At 66.1% G+C, this 16,624-nt stretch overlaps 2 protein-coding genes across 5 annotated transcripts; both read right to left on the bottom strand.

Annotated features, from left to right (window-relative positions):
• Nucleotides 1-561: 561 nt before the first annotated feature.
• ANKRD13D (ankyrin repeat domain 13D) lies at nucleotides 562-6,860 on the bottom strand. 3 transcript variants are annotated; one of them, XM_030949355.1, is made up of 15 exons: nucleotides 6,697-6,860; nucleotides 5,486-5,621; nucleotides 5,282-5,406; nucleotides 4,698-4,743; nucleotides 4,472-4,615; nucleotides 3,830-4,019; nucleotides 3,639-3,705; nucleotides 3,486-3,567; nucleotides 3,115-3,176; nucleotides 2,908-3,038; nucleotides 2,605-2,816; nucleotides 2,377-2,523; nucleotides 2,041-2,207; nucleotides 1,880-1,959; nucleotides 562-1,417 (listed from the first exon to the last, which is right to left on the bottom strand). In XM_030949355.1, exons 1-15 carry the CDS (start codon nucleotides 6,784-6,786, stop codon nucleotides 1,177-1,179), a joined length of 1,920 nt encoding a protein of 639 aa, XP_030805215.1. In that variant the 5' UTR covers nucleotides 6,787-6,860; the 3' UTR covers nucleotides 562-1,176. The 3 variants fall into 3 exon arrangements, with proteins under 3 accessions (XP_030805215.1, XP_030805216.1, XP_030805214.1); XM_030949356.1 differs by having other exon boundaries at nucleotides 2,041-2,204; nucleotides 2,605-2,762; XM_030949354.1 differs by having other exon boundaries at nucleotides 1,880-2,204; nucleotides 2,605-2,762.
• A 1,061-nt stretch (nucleotides 6,861-7,921) lies between these two features.
• Nucleotides 7,922-14,858, bottom strand: GRK2 (G protein-coupled receptor kinase 2). Of its 2 annotated transcripts, none has more exons than XM_030949308.1 (21): nucleotides 14,703-14,858; nucleotides 13,835-13,911; nucleotides 13,216-13,289; nucleotides 12,887-12,988; nucleotides 12,607-12,681; nucleotides 12,094-12,155; nucleotides 11,848-11,899; nucleotides 11,628-11,719; nucleotides 11,346-11,445; nucleotides 11,188-11,266; nucleotides 10,972-11,102; nucleotides 10,596-10,690; nucleotides 10,411-10,518; nucleotides 10,260-10,326; nucleotides 10,021-10,121; nucleotides 9,863-9,929; nucleotides 9,681-9,776; nucleotides 9,432-9,594; nucleotides 9,216-9,352; nucleotides 9,030-9,143; nucleotides 7,922-8,805 (listed from the first exon to the last, which is right to left on the bottom strand). In XM_030949308.1, exons 1-21 carry the CDS (start codon nucleotides 14,813-14,815, stop codon nucleotides 8,644-8,646), a joined length of 2,067 nt encoding a protein of 688 aa, XP_030805168.1. In that variant the 5' UTR covers nucleotides 14,816-14,858; the 3' UTR covers nucleotides 7,922-8,643. The 2 variants fall into 2 exon arrangements, with proteins under 2 accessions (XP_030805168.1, XP_030805169.1); XM_030949309.1 differs by having other exon boundaries at nucleotides 9,030-9,140.
• Between the last annotated feature and the right edge of the window lie 1,766 nt (nucleotides 14,859-16,624).

The following is a 16,624-nucleotide window of genomic DNA, read 5'->3' as shown; positions in this document are numbered from 1 at the left end:
GCGGCACCTCCCCGGGGCCCCGGAGCCCCCCCGGGCCCCACAACCGTGCGGGCAAGGCGGGATTGACACTCCAGCACTTTTGACACCCCCGATCCTCCGAAACTGGGAACCATCCGAGGGTCTCTGGCTCTTGGGACCCTTCCCCAGGCGGCCAGAACGTGCGATGCCTTCCCCAAATCCCCATAAACTGTGGATCCCCCGAGGGACCCGGCACCGGGGACACCCCGGGTTTCAGCCAGCAGGAATGCCCCAAGTGTCCCAGCAGTTCACCCCCAAAGAACTCCCTGTGACCTCACGGGTCCCCAGCCAAGCCCCCCTCCCTGGGCAGGAGTCTTTTCCCATGTAATAGAAACAAAATAAACCAATCCCTGGGCCAGGAATGGGGGCACAGGGCCAGATTTGGGGTGAGCTGAAGAGGAGCAGCCCACTAGCGCCAGCCACACGCTTACTGGATGAGCCCCATCACCTGAGCCCCACCCTAGCTGCAGGATCCATCCCTTTTCCCAGGCCCCACCCCTGGGACACCCCACACATGACGCCCCAGGCACTGACACACGTGTGTAGATATATATATATAATATATGTATATGTATATGTACAGACATTCGGGGCCCCCCTGCCCCCCCACTGCCCCAAAGGACGAGGCCTGGGGTCCCCCAGCAGTCCCGCCCCACACTGCAGTGCCTTAAAATAGGGGTCACCTGCATCCCACGGGGACCCCCGGGTCCGTGCTGCCCCCCATGGGTCACAGTACAACACCAAAGAGGAGGGGGTTCCCTAGGGAGGGTCCTGGGCACAGGGGTGTCCCCAGGTGAGGGTCCCTGGGCTGAGGTTTGAGCCCGGTGGGAGAAGAGCCCTGGGCTGGGGGTCCCGGGGGTAGGAGAATCCCTGGATCAAATCCCCTGTGGGGGGCTGTACCCACATCAGGGGGGTCCCCATCGCGGGGGTGCCATCCCGGCACCGGCTGCTCCCCAGGTAGGGCTGTGCCCGCCCCGGGCCATCCTGGTGTGGGACAGCGCCCGCACCGGGGTGTCCCCTGGCTGGGGTGTCCCTATCCCTGCAAGGGGTGTCCCCACGTGGGACATCTGCGTCCGTGCGTGGGCTGACCCCACATGGGACACCCCGGTCCCTGCGTGGGACGTCCCTGTGCCGGCGCGGAGCGCCCCGGGGCGGGCGCTACTTCTCGGTGAGGGAGAGGCGCAGGATGCGCTGCAGCTCCTCGTCCTCCTCGCGCCGCCGCCGCTCCCGCTCCTCCTGCTCCCGCTCCGACAGCGCCATGGCCAGGCGCAGCTGCTCCGCGAAGCTGCCGTACCCGGGGGGGCCCGGGGGGCTCCCGCCGCCCGCTCCCGGGGGGCCCCCGGCGGCCGGGGGCTCAGCGCTGGGCCCGGCCTGCAGCAGCATGCTCTCCTGCAGCGCCCTGCGCAGGGGACAGCAGCGGGGACACCGCCGCGTCACGGGAGCCACACCCAGGTCGTGGCAGCCACACCCGTGTCGTGAGAGCCACACCCGTGTCATGGCAGCCACACCCATGTCATGGCAGCCACACCCGTGTCGTGAGAGCCACACCCGTGCTGCGGGAGCCACACCCGTGTCGTGGCAGCCACACCCCCTCTGGCACACCTGTGCCCCGCCCCTGGAGGCCACACCTACTTCACAGCCCTTAAATGGCCTGGAGAGCAATGCCCCTCCCCACGCGCCCCACCCAGCAGTTAGCCACGCCCATTATGGCCACACCCTTTGCGCAGCAAGGAACTCCTCCCTTTCAGCCCCTCCCCTGGCCACACCCCGACACCTTTAACCCCTGCCCCTCCCAGCTCGGCCCCACCCAGGTGAGGTGGGTGTGGCACCCCAGGCCACGCCCCCACGGATGGAACCTCACCTTTCCAGCTGCAGGTCCTCATCGTAGGGCGGCGGCTCGGCGCCGGGGCGGGTGTTGGTCAGCGCCTCCCAGATGGTCACCTGTGGGGTGTGGCCACGTGTTAGGGGCGTGCCCAGGTGCGTGTGGGGCGTGTGCAGGGAAGGAAGGGGGCGTGGCCGCACCTGGTCGGTCTCGGTGCCGGCGTCCAGCAGGCTCTGCTGGATGGCGAACTGCAGCAGGTCGTCGTCCTCGTCGCGCAGGGGCTCGCTGCGCCCCGCGCCCAGCACCGTGTACCCCGCCGGCACCTCGAACACGCCCGCCTCCACCTCGCACGGGAACGGCCACGCTGCTGCGCACGGCCAGCCGTCAGCACCGCCCATGGCTGTCCCCGTGGCACCCCATGGCACCTCATGGTGCCCCACAGCACCCCGCAGCTCCCCGTGGCATCCCGTGACACCCCATGCCCACTCTGTTCTGTATCCATGGAATCCCAGCCCTCCCCGGCCCCCCAGGCTCACCTCTGGGCCCTGAGGGCTGGGTGCCGGGGGTGTGGGCGCCGGGGGGCTCCTGGGGGGCGCAGATCCGCACGGAGCCCAGGGGCTGGTCACACCCACACAGGTTGCTGAAGGTGATGCGGGCGTTGAGCACATGGAACAGGGGGATCTCTGCGGGTACAGGCGCCAGTTGAGGCCCCAAGAACTCTTGCCCCTGTTAATCCCACCCCAAGTTAAGTTTTGCCCTCTCACCGATCTTGACGGGGAAGCCAGGGGGCAGCTTGAGGGTGATGAAGTCGCGCAGTTTGGCGAAGTGGGCGTTGGAGATGGCCATGAGGTCGATGATGGGCGTCACCTGCTCCGCCAGCGACAGCGGGTGCTGCTCGCACAGCCACAGCGTCGCCTTGAACCTGCCCGGGCACCACCGTGGGCACGGGGACCACCGGGGCCACCAGCACCACCCCCTGCCCCCGAGATACAGACAGTGGCACGGCCCCCGAGGACTCTGTCAGCATCCCGAGGACTCTGTCCCCACCCCTGGGGCGGTGGCCTCACCTCTGCACCTTGCTGGACATCTCGATGGGGCGCCCGATGTTGCGGGTCTCCAGGTCAAAGTGGGGGTCGAAGTACTCCTCGGGGGTGATGGCTGTGGGGTTGGTGGGGCTGGCAGCCTGCAGGACGGGTGCCTGCGGGGACAGCAGCACCGCTCAGCGCCCCTGGAGACTCCCAGTGTCCCCAGGGACCCCCGGGATGGCCACTCACCCCGTTGTGGGTGCCGTGCTGCTGCGCGATGCCCAGGAAGGAGTGGAAGGGGGTCTTGGAGCCTGGGGGGAGAGGGGGGTGCAGGGTGAGGTGTGGGCAGTGGAAGGGACTCCCAGGGCTGTCACTGGTCACACCCCTCACGGGTGGCACACTGCATGCTGTCCCATGCCTGTCACATTATCCCCACACCTGACATGTCACACCCCACACCCAGAGCATCCCATACCTGACATGTCACACCCCACACCCAGAGCGTCCCATACCTGACATGTCACACCCACAGTGTCCCACACCTGACACCTGTGCCAGCCAGGAAGGGTGGCATGTCCCCACCGCGTACAGGCCCCCTGATTGGCTGACAGGGCTGTCACCTTTGCTGCGTGACTTGTCCTGGTCGGAGAGATGCTCCGTCCTGGTTTTGGTGACCAGCTCCACGTTGCTGGCACTGTACACCTGTGTGGGGACACCGTCAGGCCTGCCACACTCTGGGCTGTCCTCAGTGTCCCCCGTGTCTCCGTGCTCACCTTGGCCTCGTAGCCGCTGACCACCTCCATCTTCTCCGAGCGCCAGCCCCAGATCCCAGACTTGTTCCTGGGGGAGCAGGGAGGCCTCACTCACCCTCTTGCGCCAGCGCTTCCTTCCCCTTCGCCCGCGCTTCCCTCTTGCACAGCCCCTGCCCGCTGAGAGCTCCCCTCCCTTCCCTTGCCCTCCCCACCTCTCGAAGGCGATGTTCCGGGTGTCCAGGTGTGTGGACACGATGGGCGAGGTGAGCCGGCCAGCCACGTGCTCCTCGCTGGGCTGCATGGCCGCCAGCAGCAGCTCGGGCTCGTGCAGGGCCAGCGCCAGCGTCTCGGTGTACACCACCTGCTTGTCGTGGTCCACCTCCATCACCACGGCCCCCTCGTCTGCGTGGGGACACCGCAGCGCTCAGCACCCAGCCCCCCATGCCCTGGGGGACACTGGGGTGCTGGGAGGATTGGGGGGTCCCTCGTACATGTGGGAGCCGAGGTGGTTCCCTCAGGGAGAACTAAGGTTTCCTTGGGGAGATCTGGGGAATTGGGGGTCCCTTGGTAAAAGAACTGAGGTGTTCCCCTTGGGAGGGGGGAACTGGAATCCCCTATGGTCCCTATTGGGGATCTGGGAGGTCCTTATGGGAGTATTTATAGTGCAGAGGGTCTGGGGGATCCCAGGGAAGTCCCTGTAGGGAATCTGGTGTCTTTACAGCGGTGCACTTATAGCGCAGCAAGTCTGTGGCTCCCCACAAAGACTGGGGGGCCCCCAGGGAATCCAGGCAGGGGTGCAGGGGGCCTGGGGGCTCCCCAGGGCGCCAGAGGGGCCGCGGGGGGCTGGAGCTGACCTTCCCCCTTGAAGATGTAGCTGCGGCGGCCGCGCTGCCACGTCATGTGCTCGAAGCCCAGCAGGGTGGTGTCCACCCGCAGGCTCTCGCCGCGCTTCCACACGCGGTACACGTCGCTGGGACACACCTTGGACACCAGGGGCACTGCGGGCACAGGGATCCCTCAGCCCCGCGGCCGGGGGGCCCCTGGGGAGCTCCTTCCCCCGCCCAGCCCCGCCACGCTCACCCCAGCTCGTGAATTCCCACTTCATCTCCACGTAGAAGTCGGATGCCTGGAAGGGATGAGGAGAACGGTGGGGGATGTGGAGGGGCTGGGGAGTCCCTGATAGGGTCACTGGGGAGGGGGGGAGTCTGGGGAGAAGGGATGGGGTCCTTGTTGGGGTCCTGGGTGGGGATCAGAGAGAGTGGGGCCATTAGTGCAGGTCCACAGGGAAGGATAAGCAGTGAGTCCCAGAGGAAAAGGATAAGCAGGGTGTCCCCAGGGAAAGAACGGAGTCAATGGGGGCTTCTGGGGAGAATGTGGGGTCTCTTCTCAGACCACTGAGGACATGGGAAGTCTGGAGAGCAGGGGTGGGGATCCCTGTTGGGGTCCTGGGTGGGGATCAGGGCAGTCTGGGGAACTGGGGTTGGATAGGCAGGGTGTCCCTGGGAAAGAGTGGGGTCATGGAGAAGACAGGGGCTCCTGGGAAGACTTGGGGGGGGGTCTCTGCTGGAGTCACTGGACAGGTGGGGAGTCTTGAGCGAAGGGATGGGGCTGGTGAGTGTCCCCGGGGGGCTCTGGGCTGCAGGGTGCAGTTCTGGGGGCTGTACCCGCCGCAGTTTGCTGAGCAGCTCGGGGATGCCGGCGAGGCGCCGCGTCGCCCGCTGGTAGTCACGGTACTGGAGCACCAGCTGCACCATCTCGGGGTCCCCCGTGCTCACCGCCTCCTGCAGCACTGGGGACACGGGGTGCCATCAGCTGGAGGCCACCCGCCCCCCCAGTGGTGTCCCCGAGCCCCTGCAGTGTCCCCGTACCCGTCCATCCATTGGCGTTCTCCCGGCCCACGTTGGCGTTGTGCCGCAGCAGCACCCGCACCGACTCCAGGTGGCCCAGGGACACGGCCAGCTCCAGGGGCGTCCGGCCACGCGGGTCTGTCAGCTCCACGTCGTGCTGGAAGGGTGCTGGGGTCACTGTCCCCTCCCCGTGCCACCCCAGGGCTCCCCCTGTGTCCCCCATGCTCCCAAGGCCTGCTGCTCCCAGCCCCCCTTCTCCCAGTGCAGCCAACCTGATCCCAGTGCTCCCAGTTGCTTCCAGGCCTTTGGTGCTGTCAGTCCCTTATTATCCCAGTGTCACCAGTCCTTCCAGTGCCACCAGTTCTTCCAGTGCTCCCAGTCCCCTGAATCCCAGTCTCCCCAGTACTCCCAGTCCCCACACCACTCCCAGTCTTGCTCCAGCACTCCCAGATCCCCCAGATGCTCCCAGTGCTGTTCCCCCCACCCCGTGCCACCAGCTCCCCGTGCTCCCAGTCTTCCCAGCCTCCCTCCAGTTTCCCCAGTGCTCCCAGTTCTCCCATCCCCTGTGCCCCATCTCCCCTAGTGCTTCCAGTCCCTCTGCAACACTCCCAGTCTTCTCCTAGTGCTCCCAGTGCCCTGTATCCCCAGCCTTCCCTGACGCTCCCATTCTCCCTCCAGTGCTCCCAATCCCTCCAGGCTCCCTGTTCCCGCAGTGATCCCAGTATCTCCCAGTGCTCCCAGTCCCTCCAGGCTCCCCGTTCCCACAATGATCCCAGTATCTCCCAGTCCCTCAAGGGTCCCCGTCCCCGCAGTGATCCCAGTATATCCCAGTGCTCCCAGTCCCTCAAGGGCCCCCGTCCTCGCACAGCTCCCAGTATCTCCCAGCGCTCCCCGCCCCGCAGGGCTCCCAGTATCTCCCAGTGCTCCCAGTATAATCCAAGCTCCCAGTCTCAGCAGCGATCCCAGTATATCCCAGTGCTCCCGGTCCTTCCAGCCCTCCCAGCATCCCCCCCCCCCCCGTGCACAGCATTCCCGGTTTTCCCCAGCGCTCCCAGTCCCCCCCCAGCATTCCCAGCGCTCCCAGTCCCCCCACCCCCGCGCTGCGGGCCCCGCCGTTCTCCCTCCCATCCCCTCCCCTCCCCTCCCGCCCGCTCCCGTTCCCGGTGCCGGTGCGTGGGGGGGTGCCCGCTCCCCGGCGCCGCTCCCGGTGCCGCTCCCGGCGCCGTTCCCACCGTCCCCGCGCGCAGGGCGCTGTCCAGCGCCTGGTGCCGGTTGTGCCAGACGAGCCGGTGCAGCGGGAAGGTCTCGGCGGGCCGGGCCATCCCGGCACCATGTCCCCGGGGCCGCCGGGGCGGACGGACCGGGCCGCAGCGCGGGGCCTGCCCGCAATGGCTGCGCGGGGGCGGCGGCGGCGCAGCGCGGCGGCGCGGGGCGGGGCCGCACCGGGCACCGGCAACCGGCAACGGCGGGGGGCAGCGGGAAACGGGACGGGAGCGGCGCCGGGAACGGGCACCGGCAAAGGGAACGGGAAAAGGGAAGGGGCAATGGCACCGGGCACGGGCACCGGCAAAGGGAGCGGGAACGGGGCTCCAGGAAGGGGAACGGGCACCGGGCACGGGAATGGCACTGGCACTGGGCACGGGAATGGGCAGCAGGAAAGGGAACGAGGGGTCGGGAGTGGGGCACCGGAAACGTTATCGGCACCGGGAACGGGAGCGGGCACTGGGAACGGCACCAGCACCGGGAACCGCGATTGTGGGCACCGCCACTGCAGCAGCGCCGGGAATGCGACTGGAACCGGCACCGGACACAGCCTGGGGCCGCACCTTCTCACACTCTCCCATCGGGGTTGCAACCAGGGACCCCCTGGCCCCCAGCTGACCCCCGGTACCGGCGGCTGCCGGTGCCCGGCATCTGCAGCTGGGCACCCTGAGCAGCCCCGGGGCTCCCTGACCCCTTTGACATCATAACATCAGAGGAGGGGTACCTGGTGCTCAGGACCGCCGTGCATCCCATCCCATCCCATCCCATCCCATCCCATCCCATCCCATCCCATCCCATCCCATCCCATCCCATCCCATCCCATCCCATCCCACCCCCAGGAATGCCGGAGCACCAGCCCGGCTGTGCTGCGCCCTGACACGCAGCCCGCAGGCAGGGTGTGGGCAGGAGAGGTGGCACCTGCACTGCCTGGTGACAAGCGACAGCCAAGATCATCCCTGGGGACAGAGCAGCAGGGGACACAGCCTCCAGCAGCCCACACTGGCCTGGGACCCCCATCCTGTGGGGTCTGGGGATGCTCCAGCATGTCCCCAAAGTGCTGGTGTGTCCATAGGGGGACAATCAGGAATCCCCCACACCACAGGAGGTGACAAGGACTCCATGCCACCCTCAGCGGGCGTGGAGCCATCTCTCCCCCACCCCCGCAGTGAGGTGGATCTGGATGGTGCTTTTCGATCTTTTTATTATAAAAACTCTTTTTTTTTTGGCATTCTCACATCTCTGCTCATGAAAACCTCACTCACCCACTGCCCCGGCCCTGCCCCGTGCCCCCCCTGCCCGGTGCTCCGCCAGCCCTGGGAGCAGAGCGACCAGAGATTAATATTTACAGATGCTGCCAGGGACTGGGGGGCAGGGGGCACCCCTGTGCCCACCCGTGGCTGATTTAAGGGGGTCCCACCCGCTCCTTTCTCCTCAGGAGGGAGGGCAGGGGGCTGGGGGTGCCCTGGAGAGGGGCAGGAGGGGCAGTGGCAGAGCGGGGGGCGCAGGGGACCCGTGGCACAGTATTTACAGGGGGTCCCCCTGGGCACACACTCACTCACACACAGCCACACACGCACACGAGGGGTGCCACCCACGGGACGGGCACAGCCACGCAGGGAGGGGGGGACATGCCGGCTGGGGACCCCGCCGGCCCCTTTGGCACACGCGGCACTGGGGAGTGGGCGGGAGGGATGGGGCTGCCTTCATCTGAGCCGGAGAGTTCCTGCAGGACCGGGGGGCACACCGGGGAGAAGGTGCCAGGCCGCGTGCCCGTGGCGTCACCGTGCCCCCGGGTGACACCGGCACTGGGCGCGTCCCCCCCAGCCCCCGGGCACACGGAGAGCGGGGGACACGCGGGAACCCAACCCAATAAATTAGAGGTGGGGTGGGAAGGGGGAAGGGGGCGCCGGGAGGGGTCAGAGCCCGTTGTGGGAGCGCTGGATGAACGGCACTTTGCTGAGCTCCACCACGGGCGAGCGCGGCTTGTTCTGCATGCGGGGCACCCGCTGCAGCAGCTGCTGCGCCTGGCGCTGCGCCTCCCGCAGCTCCTTCCGCCACTGCACCAGCTCGGGGTCGCTCTGTGGGGCAGGAAATGGGTCAGGAGGGGAAACAGGGCAGGGCTGGGCTGCCCCAGGGTGCCAGGGCTGTGAGGTTGCCCCGTGTTTTCATTATTGATGCCCTGGCACAGCTTGAAGGACTAAACATGCAAATGGCCAGCAAGAGGCAGCTAGTAGCCAGCAGGGGGGTGGCTAGCAGGCAGCAGGAGGTGGCCAGCAGGCAGGGGGACAGGGGGGACACTCACGTCGCACTGCAGCACGAACTGCTTGCCCCCACGGATGCGGAGCAGGATGCACTTGCGCTCCTTCACCTGCGTCTCCTCCACCGAGTCGATCTCCTCCATGGTGAGCAGGGACTGCTGGGGGGACAGGCTCAGCCCGGTCCCCCGGGTGCCCCCCAGCCCTGCCCCCCGGTGCCGTGCCCCCCTTACCGGTGACTCGCCCTCCCCGCGCCACTCCAGGCGGTTGGGGAAGAGGTAGAAGTAGCGGCGCTGCCACTGCGTCAGGAAGGGGTTGCCCAGCTTGGCCATGTAGCCGTGCATGATGCAGTCCTTGCCCATGGCGTACTCTGGGATCACAGGCAGGCGGGATCAGCACTGGGATGTGCCCAGGGGTGGGTCAGGGTGGGCGTCCCCAGCCCCACTCACCCTCCTCGTGGCCCAGCTGCTTGTTCTTGGCCTTCTTGCGGGCCTCCAGCTTGTCGGTGTCGGCGTTGACGGCATCGAAGACGGTCTCGGTGACCTCCTGCTGCCAGCGCTCCGAGATGGTGAGCGGGAAGTTGCGGTACAGCTCCTGGTCGCTCTCCAGCAGCTGGGCAGGGTGGGATGCTGGGGTTACGCCGGGGTGAGGGGCTGTGGGACACCCCACACCCCCAGCCCGGCCCCTGTGCCCGGTACCTTGATGCCCTTGGTGTCCTCCTCGTCAAAGGAGCCGATGTCGAAGGCGTCGGCCTCGTTCACCTCGCCGCGGGGTGGGACGAGGGGCGGCGGGTACTGCGGGCAGCAGCGGGGGTCAGAGGGGGGGCTGCCCACATCTGTGTCCTTGTCCCTGTCCCCAGCCACAGGCACACACCCCTCACCTTCTGCAGGAACACCATCTGCCAGTCCAGGCCCTTGAAGAAGGGCTCTTCCTTCACCTCCTGCGCCCTGCGGAAGGAGGAGGGAGGGTGAGCGTGGCTGCAGGGACACTGTGCCAGCACACCTTGTCCCATGCCCTGGGGGCCTTGGGGACACTCACCCTCGGCCCATGCAGCCCAGGCGCCGGTTGACATCCCGCTGCAGCAGCCCCTCGAGCAGGGAGCGCAGCTCCGGGGAGAAGGAGTCCGGCAGCTCCACGGCCTGTGGGAGATTCCATGAGATCACTGCTGAGCGGGGACAGGTGACACACAGCTGGGCACAGACACGTGCTCCAGGCAAAGACCGGCTGTGCCTGACCCCCTGTGTGCCTCCCACGTCCTGCCCACAGCCCCCACCCACCATGGTGAGGGTCATCCGGTCAATCTCGTGCTTGTCCTTCGTCTTGTGCTGCCGGAATGGGCTGTGCCTGTGGCGCGGAGGGAGAGGGGGCTCAGCAGCGCCCAGCTGTGCCCAGCTGCATCCAGCTGTGCCCAGCTGAGCCCACACTCACCCCCGGAGCAGCTTGAAGAGCATGCAGCCCAGTGAGAACCAGTCGGCGCTGCTGTCGTAGGCCACCCCCTTCTGCAGCACCTCCGGCGCCATGTACCCGTGGGTGCCCCTGGGGAGGGGGCACAGGGGGGTCAGGGGCCGCCCCGGGCGCGGGGGCAGGGCGGGCAGGGGTGTGGGCACACTCACACGCTGGCGTGGGGCTTCTTCTTGGAAAAGTCGCAGGCCAGGCCCAGGTCGGAGATGCGGACGTGGCCGAACTCGTCCAGGAGGATGTTTGCCGGCTGTGGGGACACCGGGGGACACCCTGAGCCCCAGAGCGGCCCGTGGGTACGGGGTGGTGAGCATGGGGGGTTCTGTGGGATTTGGGGGTCTCTGAGTGCCCCCAAAGTCTCAGGGCACCCATGGATTTTGCTGTTGGGGTGTGCATTAGAGCTGAGGGTGCCCTCTGGGCACTCCCACAGCATTCTGAGGGCAGGGTTTGTGACACTGTGGGTGCCCACAGGGCGGTGCAGGGGGTTCCAAAGGGATGTCCTGGGGATGTCCTGCGGGTGGGGACGGTCACCTTGAGGTCACGGTACACCACGAAGCGGCTGTGCATGTGCTCCAGGCCCAGGATGATCTCGGCCGCGTAGAACCTCATCTCCGCCTCCGAGAAGACGCCGTGCTGGGACAGGTGATAGTGCAGGTCCCCCCCTGTGGGGACAGGGACTGGCTGTCACCCGGAGCAGCTGTGGCAGGGGCTCTGTGCCCCGGGAGTGGCTCAGGGCCGGGGTCTCACCGTTCATGAGGTCGAGGATGAAGCTGAGCTTGTCGGGCGTGTGGAAGGCGTAGGACATGCACACGATGAACGGGCAGTCCTGGTGGAGACACGGGGTCACCCTCCCCGTCCCTGTCCCCTGCCACCCTGTCCCCAGCCCAGCACACGTGTCCCCTCACCCCAGTGCTGACGAGGGACAGCATGATGCGCTCATTGAGGGCCAGCGTCTCGCCCTGTTTCATCTTGATGCGTTTCTTGTCCAAGCACTTCATGGCGTACCTGGGGGGGGACACGGAGTCCCTGTGGCCACCATGTCCCCACAGCAGCACCAGCACCCAGCTCCCGCCCACAGCCGTGACATCCCTGCAGCCCCCCAACATGTGTCACCACAGCAACACCACTGGGCCCCCCCAGCACCCCAAACCCCAGTGGGCCCCTGGGTGCCGGGGCATTCCCGTTACATTTTGCCCGTGTCCGCTTTCCGGCAGCCGTAGACCTCCCCGAAGCCGCCGCGGCCGATGATTCGGTGAACGCTGAAGTCGTTCATGGTGAGCTGAGGAGGAGACTTGGCATGAGCCTGGACACCAAGGCCTGCCCCAGTTTTCCCAGGTGAGGGACACAGAGGCTCCCTGGAAGCACATCCCGCTCCCTGGGAGGTGAGGGGCAGGGGTTCCTGCTCACATGGATGTTCAGCTCCACGTTCTTCCACTGGCAGAACCGCGTGAACTTGTCACTGCAAGGAAGAGCAGAGAGGGCAAGAGTGGAGATCCCGGAGAAACACAGCCCTCAAAGACTCCCTGGATTTGTCTGGAGACAGGGAGCACCCCCCAGGACACTTGGGAAAGTCCCCCGTGTGGGGACTCCTGGTCCCTCTGGACTGGGAGACAGTGGGATGGGACACTGCATGGGAATTTCCTTCTAACTCACCTCTCAATGAATTTCTGGAAGATGCCCCCACGCAGGTTCTGGCAGATCTCCTCAATGTAGGGCTGGGGAGGACACAGGGCTCAGTGTTGCGTCCCCAGGGCCACCCTGATCCCATCATTACGTGGGGTCTCCTCCATCTCTGGGATTTCACATCCCCCCCACTGCCACTTCCAGGCCCCTGGGGATGCTTCTGCCACCTCAGTCTCTGGGAACCCCAACACCACCAGCCCTGGGCACCCCTAGGGTGACATCCAGGGTCCCAATCACCTCCCTGTGAGGACCCCCTGCTACCTCCTGCCTCCAATCTCCCATCACCCCTTGGGGACTACAAGCAATTCCCCCTCACCCCCAACATTCTGGGGACCTTCTCACCATCCCTTGGGGTCCCCATTCCTCCTGGGACACCCCCCTCCCACTTTCAGGGACTCCTGTCACCCCCAGCCCCCTCTAAGGATTAACCCTCCGAGTGTTACAGGTGGCAAGGACCCCTTCCCTGTCCCAGGTGATGCCCACCTGGAAGAGGTCTGGGGGCACCTGCTTCTTGCTCAGGCGGCTCTGGACGTGCTCCGTGGCACTCTTGGAGAAGGGCTGTGAGGGGGACAGGACCGTGTCACCTCGGGCAGAAGGGACAGCGGCCATGCAGGGCTGCACCAGGAATCCACAGAGGAGCCCCCATCCACAGGGCTGGGATGTGGCTCCCGGGATGGAGCCTGTGGGGGGTGTGGGGCTGCCCCTGAGGACACTGTGGGCACAGTGGGGACACCCCTGCCACCCTGTTGCCCAGGGCACTCACGTGGGAGCAGGCCAGCAGCTCCTTCATGATGTAATGGTCGAAGATGTGGCGGCTGCAGGCGGCTCGCTCCTCCTCCGAGTCCAGCTTCTCGTACTTCTTGATCTGGAGAGGGCACAGCTCCAGTGGCACGGGGGCACGTGGAACGCTGGGAATTGTGGCCCCTCTGGGTGCCAGGTCCCATGGGAAGGGTTATCCCATCCCCTCGGATAGTGTCTCCCAGCTCCCTGGGCACCGTCACCTGGGGTGGTGCCCTTGGCAAGAGGGCCCTGGAGGTACCAACCCCACTGCTGGTGCACGCAGGGGGCTGTCCCTGGGTCCCCCCGTCTCACCTCCTCGTAAAATTCCATCAGGGGCTTGGCCTCCTCGGCCTGGTTGAAGGCGAAATCCCGGAAAAGCAGGTAGCCTGCAGGGACAGAGCCACAGCGTGAGAGGTGACAGCCCCCCGGGCCAGGCCAAGGGACACAGGGACATCCCCTGGGCCTGCCCAGCCCTGCTGCCACCCCAGTGCCAAGCAGGGACCGGTGAGGAGCTGGCAGGGTGACAGGGTGACAGGGCCCCAGCTGGCGTGGGGAGCAGCCCCCGGGGCAGTGAGGGGCTGCCGTGGGGCACGGTGGGGGCAGGGGCACGGGCGGGCACACGGAGCAGGGCGGACGTGCCCGGAAACCGCCGGAGCAGCAGGAGGAAGTGAGAGGCGCTTCCTGCCCCGGACGGTTTGTGCTGGCGTGGGGGGAAGTGACAGGACAGGGGACACAGCGTGGGGAGCATGGTGCAGCCCCCCGGCACCCCTGCCCAGCCTGGCCCCACACCCCCCTGCCATCTCCGTGGCCACTCTCGCTGTCATGGTGGCCACCAGTGCCGCCCCCAGCCCAGCCACGCTTGCCCTGGGCTTGTGGCTGCTGGTCCAGGTGTCCCCTCGTGTCCCCCATAGCCCCCGTGTCCCCAGCTCACCGATCTTCTGCGCGAAGATCTTGTCAAATGTCACCTCTCCCCGGTCCTCCAGGTACTTCTGCATGACGCTGCGGATGCTGGGGACACATCGGAGGGGCTCAGCCGTGCCCCCGATGGACCCCTGCTCCCCACCCTCCTCTCCTGCTCCTCCCGTGTCCCCAAACCCCGGTGGCACGCATGTCCTGCCATCCTGTGTGTCCCACCCAAGTGGGGCACGTTGTGGGTGCCAGGATCACAGCGTGTCCCACGCACCGGGGCCCAAAGGAGAGTGGGGACGAGTGTCACCCCCAAAAAAGCCTCACAGGTGCCTGGCAGCGAAGGCACAGGAGGGCACCGGGGTCTGGCACGGGGAGGGGGGACCGTGACCCTGGGCACACCTGGGTACAGGTGCGTGTGTGTGTGTGTACACATGGGCGTGACACGGCGGCCACAAAGGGACACACAGCTGGGTGGGACAGCAGGATGTGTGTGTGTCCGTGTGTCTGTGTTTGTGCGTCCCCGTGTCAGGCAGGAAGTGTGTGTGTGTGTCCCCATGTCCGTGTGTCTGTCTGTGCAACAGGCGTGACACTTGTGTGTCCATATCCGTGTGTGTGTGTCCATGTCTGTGTGTCTGTCTGCGCAACAGGCGTGACACTTGTGCGTCCATATCCGTGTGTCCATATCCGTGTGTCCATATCCGTGTGTGTCCGTGTCCGTGTGTCCATGTCCGTGTGTCAGGCCAGGTGTGACCGGCACACACGTGTGCGGGAGGTGTTCGTGACCCGCGGGCGCGTGCGAGCGGTACCGGGAAGGGGTGACCGAGGGGCCGGGGGTGGTGGACGGACAGACGGACGGACGGACAAGCGGAGGGGCAGCGGCGGGGCCTCACCTGGGCTCGGGCAGGACGATCCTCTTGCTGGCGCGGGCGGCGGGCGCGGCGCGGCTCTTCTCCATGGCCATCAGGTAACTCACGTCCGCCAGCACCGCCTCCAGGTCCGCCATCGTGCCGCGCCGCCGGCCCCGCCGCCGGCGCCGCACCGGCCCCGGCCCGACCCGACCCGCCGGCCCCGGAACCGGAACCGCGCCCGGAAGCGGAACGGGGCCGGAGAGGAGCCGGGCGGAGGAGCGGGGAGCGGCCGGGAGGGCTCGGCGGCCCCGGGACGCGGGCGGCGGCAGCGCCCGGAGCGGCGGGAGCGGAGCGCGGAACGGGGCGCGGCCGCACCGGGGCGCGGGCGGGGACAGCGGGGCTGGGCGGGGACAGCAGCGCCGCCACGCCCGCCCGGGAGGGACCGTGACACCGGCGGTGGCACTGGCCGTGTGTGTGTGTGTGTGTGTGTGTGTGTGACAGTGGCTGTGGGTGTGTAACAGTGGGTGTGGGTGTGTGACACTGGGTGTGGGTGTGTGACACTGAGTGTATGTGTGTGTGACACTGGGTGTACCGTGTGTGACACTGGGTGTGTGTGTGTGATACTGGGTGTATGTGTGTGACACCGGGTGTGTGTGTGTGACACTGGGTGTGACACTGGGTGTGTGTGTGTGATACTGGGTGTATGTGTGTGACACCGGGTGTGTGTGTGTGACACTGGGTGTATGTGTATGTGTATGTGTGACACTGGGGGTGTGTGTGTGACACTGGGTGTATGTGTGTGACACTGGGTGTGACACTGGGTGTGTGTGTGTGACACTGGGTGTATGTGTGTGACACTGAGTGTGTGTGTGACACTGGGTGTATGTGTATGTGTATGTGTGACACTGGGTGTATGTGTGTGACACTGGGTGTGTGTGTGTGCACTGGGTGTACCTGTGTGACACTGGTGTGTGTGTGACACTGGGTGTGTGTGTATGACACTGGGTGTCTGTGTGTGACACTGGGTGTATGTGTGTGACACTGGGTGTGTGTGTGTGCACTGGGTGTACCTGTGTGACACTGAGTGTGTGTGACACTGGGTGTGTGTGTGTGACACTGGGTGTACATGTGTGACACCGGGTGTGTGTGTGTGACACTGGGTGTGTGTGTGTGCACTGGGTGTACCTGTGTGACACTGAGTGTGTGTGACACTGGGTGTGTGTGTGTGACACTGGGTGTACATGTGTGACACCGGGTGTGTGTGTGTGACACTGGGTGTGTGTGTGACACTGGGTGTGTGTGTGTGACACTGGGTGTGTGTGACACTGAGTGTGTGTGTGACACTGGGTGTACGTGTGACACTGGGTGTATGTGTGTGACACTGGGTGTATGTGTGTGACACTGAGTGTATGTGTGTGACACTGGGTGTGACACAGGATGCATGGCACTAGATGCCCGTGTGCCACCAGCTGAGTGTGTGCCAGCCTAGGGGTGTGACACCACCATTGTGTGTGTGACACTGTTTGAGAGATGCCATGGGTGTGTGTGACAGTGGCTCTGTGCGTGCATGACCTCGTGTCATTCCACACCACATGTGCGTGCGACCACATGTGCCATGCGTGACGCTGTGTGCAGGGTCCCTGTCCCCAGGGCCACGAGGGGACACCTGGAGGGGACAGGCAGGCGGTCGGGGCGCTGAGATTCACTTGGCTCTGCTGCATCACTGGGGTAGGCACGTGGTGGCACTTGGGGACCAGGGCACGGGGAGGGTGACAGTGGCCTCAGCCACCTGTGGAGGATGATGTCACCTGCTGTGTGCCTCGCCATGCAAATGTCACAGCCCAGCCGCTGCGGGGACCTGGACTGTGACATCCCCGCAGGGTGGGGGACACTAAATATCACCCTGGTGGCCCAGGAATCCACTGGGAGAGGACAGGTTTCCCAAGGGATGTGGAGGGCAAGAA

The sequence above is a fragment of the Camarhynchus parvulus genome, chromosome 5 (genome assembly GCF_901933205.1).
Source record: "Camarhynchus parvulus chromosome 5, STF_HiC, whole genome shotgun sequence".
Classification (NCBI taxonomy): Eukaryota; Metazoa; Chordata; class Aves; order Passeriformes; family Thraupidae; genus Camarhynchus; species Camarhynchus parvulus.
The sequence above is the reverse complement of the archived record's forward strand: the minus strand, read 5'-3'. Positions and strand labels throughout refer to the sequence as shown.

Bases quoted from the DNA above. Each gene is read 5' to 3' on its own strand.
- GRK2 (XM_030949308.1), bottom strand. From the start codon at position 14,815: ATGGCGGACCTGGAGGCGGTGCTGGCGGACGTGAGTTACCTGATGGCC. The intron at 10,122-10,259 runs GTGGGTGGGGGC...AATCTCCCACAG, and splicing joins ACCGGATGACCCTCACCATG to GCCGTGGAGCTGCCGGACTC. The intron at 9,595-9,680 runs GTACCGGGCACA...CACCCTGCCCAG, and splicing joins AGGACACCAAGGGCATCAAG to CTGCTGGAGAGCGACCAGGA.
- ANKRD13D (XM_030949354.1), bottom strand. From the start codon at position 6,786: ATGGCCCGGCCCGCCGAGACCTTCCCGCTGCACCGGCTCGTCTGGCAC. The intron at 5,622-6,696 runs GTGGGAACGGCG...GCACCCTTCCAG, and splicing joins GCGCCCTGCGCGCGGGGACG to CACGACGTGGAGCTGACAGA. The intron at 3,039-3,114 runs GTGAGTGGCCAT...CTGTCCCCGCAG, and splicing joins AGCACGGCACCCACAACGGG to GCACCCGTCCTGCAGGCTGC.